The 3,136-nt window shown below is 45.7% G+C and overlaps 1 protein-coding gene across 1 annotated transcript; it reads left to right on the top strand.

Moving 5' to 3' along the window:
• Positions 1-599: 599 nt before the first annotated feature.
• Positions 600-2,686, top strand: LOC105666566. The gene is made up of 3 exons (XM_012317152.3): positions 600-1,225; positions 1,307-1,423; positions 1,960-2,686. Exons 1-3 carry the CDS (start codon positions 769-771, stop codon positions 2,226-2,228), a joined length of 843 nt encoding a protein of 280 aa, XP_012172542.3. The 5' UTR covers positions 600-768; the 3' UTR covers positions 2,229-2,686.
• The last annotated feature ends 450 nt before the right edge of the window (positions 2,687-3,136 follow it).

Below are 3,136 nucleotides of genomic sequence, written 5' to 3'. Positions count from 1 at the left end.
GACGCGAGAGACTCGCGTGGCTCTGTCTGTTAATTGCATATTGAAAGATGAACAACGAGCAGGCACGCGCGTATAGAGAGATTCGAAATCGGTCACGTTCTCTTCTGCTCCACTAAAGCACGGAAAGAGGGAAAGGAAGTCGTATCCGGAGACGTGGGGCGGGCGGGGTGCGATATCAGAAGACGCTGATATCTACTGATCTAGAATAAAAGAGACGCGAAGATGAGAGGCATGGGATCCGGCAACGGAGGGAAATCGAGAGGCGAGTGAAAGATGAACGGAGATAGGAAGTGGAGGCGTAAGCTCGTGTTGTGCGAGCTAGTCGCGCCTGCTCGCTCCTTCGCTGAAGCGGCCTCGCAGCCAACCGCGGCGTAACGCTCTAAAACGCTTCGAAAACAAGAATTAAAAAAACACAAGCTACGAGAGGATCGGCCGAGCGAACGAAAAATTGCAGGCTAATGCACACGGCCAACAACACGAATAAGAGAATGGTCTCTGGCCGGTCTCGAGTTGCGATGCTCTCGTTGCTTTTTTTATAATACAATCACCGACCGGCACGTACAACTATATAAATGAGATTTGAAGACCGACGAGATGCAACACTCGGACCTCCGCCGTAGGTTCCGTAGCATCTCTAATCTCTTAGCGTGTGTCTGCCCGCGAATCGTGAAGTTCGATCGATATCACAACAGTTTGTTACTTTAACGGGCATTTTACTAACGGACTGGAAACTTCGAATCGAGGATCGACGTGGTTACGATCGACACTATGGATTGGTTCAGGAGCGCGTCTATACGCGGACAGCAACGTCGTTGTTTGGCCCTCTGTCTGCTGATCGTTTGCCTACTTTCTACCACGAAACAGGCCTACTCCGCGGACGCCAACGATACGAAGGATTCTTTCAGCGGATTTGCGACCGACTGCTCCACAACGGACTCTAAAAACGTATCTGTATCCTGTTACGGAGTCAGGATAGTCAGGAAAATCATGCAACAGCTATTAGAGAAGTCTAGCAAGGAGCCTAACATCGAGATCTTTGATGGCGTTAGTTTGGTCGAGGTACCAGGAACTGGTCCTATTCGTAAAGGAAGGTTCATGAAAGGATTTGGAAATATGGGAACCCTGATGCAGTTTCTGGAGGGAAGAGAACTCAGAATTAAGCTACCAAGCTTCTTGCCGCAAAATATCGAGAGTGCTCTCCAAGAGAGTCTACCGGCTGATCAAGGTTGATTGCAGATTCCATTTTTGGGACGATAATCGTGGTTTTACGGAGTCGGATATTTGACAAATTTTATTTCAATTTCAGCCAGAGCAGGTGGTGGTGGCGGATTTGGAGGCGGCGGATTCGGAGGCGGCGGTGGTGGTGGTGGCGGCGGAAAGAAGGGCGGCAATGGCGGAATAATGCTACTGGCACTGATGATGGGTAAAATGATTCGCTAAATATAATATATTACAATTATTTACAATTATTAGATGAATCTTTGGATACACTTTTATTCTGTAACTTGGACAATTTATAGCTTTTGGAAGAGTTGTAAAAAAAGTATCTTGTCGCTTGTTTGAGTAATATCTCGTAGTCTCTTGTTTCGAAATCTGCAAGTTTTTTGATAGCTAAGAATAGTTTTTCTTTTTCTTTTTAAGCTGGAGTTAAATTCTCGTAATTAATGATACAAATCCGAACATCGATGTTTATAGAACTATCCATATTTAAATTTTGGAATCTAGGCATCAACATTCACAGAGATATTTATCCATACGTAAATCTCAGAATCCAAGTACCAACATTTATATAGGATTATCAATCTACTTTCAGATTTCAGGATACAAACGCGAATCTCTACAGAAATATCTATTACGATCTAAATCTCAGAGTCAAACGCTAAACATTTTAAATTACGCTTTATCCAGTTTCCCGGATCTCGAAAGCTGACTAACTAACAGCATTCTCGTGATTTCCAGGCAAGATGATGGCGGCGCTAGGATTCGGTGCTCTCGGTTTGCTAGCCATGAAGGCGTTGATGGTGTCGGCACTAGCGCTCATGCTCTCGTTGATTGTCGCCGTGAAGAAGTTGGCGAGCAGCCACGACAGCGGCGGTGGACATCACGTAGTCTACGCGCAGGACGTCGGCCACCATCACTATCGGAAGAAACGGTCCCTCAGCGAGGAAGACCACGATCTTCCGTACAGAGGCTACGCGCACCTGTTCGGTGATTCGCGGGTGTCCTGATCCAATCGATCTTCCACACACGTACACAGAGCCGTTCGTCGTAGATCTTCTTCGAGAGTCAAGCCGATACAGTATAATTAAACCGCGTTCGAAGAGACTTTACGAACGTGCCGCGAGATACCACACGAGACAAGGACGGCCATTCTCAACAGTGACAATGACATCGACACGGTAGTAGTGACAGACATGACGGACAGAATGTTAGAAAGTGACGCTTTAGAGATTCGTTTTGCACGTGAAACGCGTATACACAGTATAGTGATGAAAATGTAACGATCGGTTGTGGACCACGATGATTATGGGACGGAAAATCGACGACACGGACGGACGCTGAAAAAACCAAAGTACACCCTGTCGAAGCATGTTTATTTATTATTCTTCATTCTCTACACACTCATCCATTCAGCCTCTTTTGTACTATTTATTTATTGCGCAATCGAATAAAAAGTATCCAACTAATTACCTGACCAAAAGTTCGCGCGTGTGTTCCATTCAACCAAGTCACCCAATCAAGATAGAAAAGAGAGATAGAAAAAATATCTTCGTAAATTCCATCTATTGGAAGAAAATTCGTAAACGAGAACGATGGACCAGATGTGTCGAGGATCTATCGGCCGGTAGGATTTGATCAAGTGTAGGAAAATCGGGCAATGGAATCGGAGCCGATCGAAGTAAGTGTGTCAACGAGTCGCCATACCGTGCGTTGCATATTTCCTTCTGCCTCGTGCTTACGATGCTTGAAGCTCGCGATTAAACTCTCTAGTCTAGTCTATTTCTAATCGAACGAATTAACGAGCATAAAGCGGTAAATAAACTTTGTGCGAAGAATTCTTCCTGACCGCTCGTAATCCGGATGTCCGTGTTGGTGGGACGGTTGTGGGTAAGCGTGTCTCGCAAGTAGCACGACG

This window comes from Bombus terrestris, chromosome 15, assembly GCF_910591885.1.
Source record: "Bombus terrestris chromosome 15, iyBomTerr1.2, whole genome shotgun sequence".
NCBI lineage: Eukaryota > Metazoa > Arthropoda > Insecta > Hymenoptera > Apidae > Bombus > Bombus terrestris.
The sequence above is the reverse complement of the archived record's forward strand: the minus strand, read 5'-3'. Positions and strand labels throughout refer to the sequence as shown.

What these genes read in the sequence shown, in the direction of transcription:
- LOC105666566 (XM_012317152.3), top strand. Translation starts at nt 769, where the DNA reads ATGGATTGGTTCAGGAGCGCGTCTATACGCGGACAGCAACGTCGTTGT. An exon ending in GAGTCTACCGGCTGATCAAG is followed by an intron (nt 1,226 to 1,306) that starts GTTGATTGCAGA and finishes TTTCAATTTCAG; the next exon opens with CCAGAGCAGGTGGTGGTGGC. An exon ending in GCTACTGGCACTGATGATGG is followed by an intron (nt 1,424 to 1,959) that starts GTAAAATGATTC and finishes CGTGATTTCCAG; the next exon opens with GCAAGATGATGGCGGCGCTA.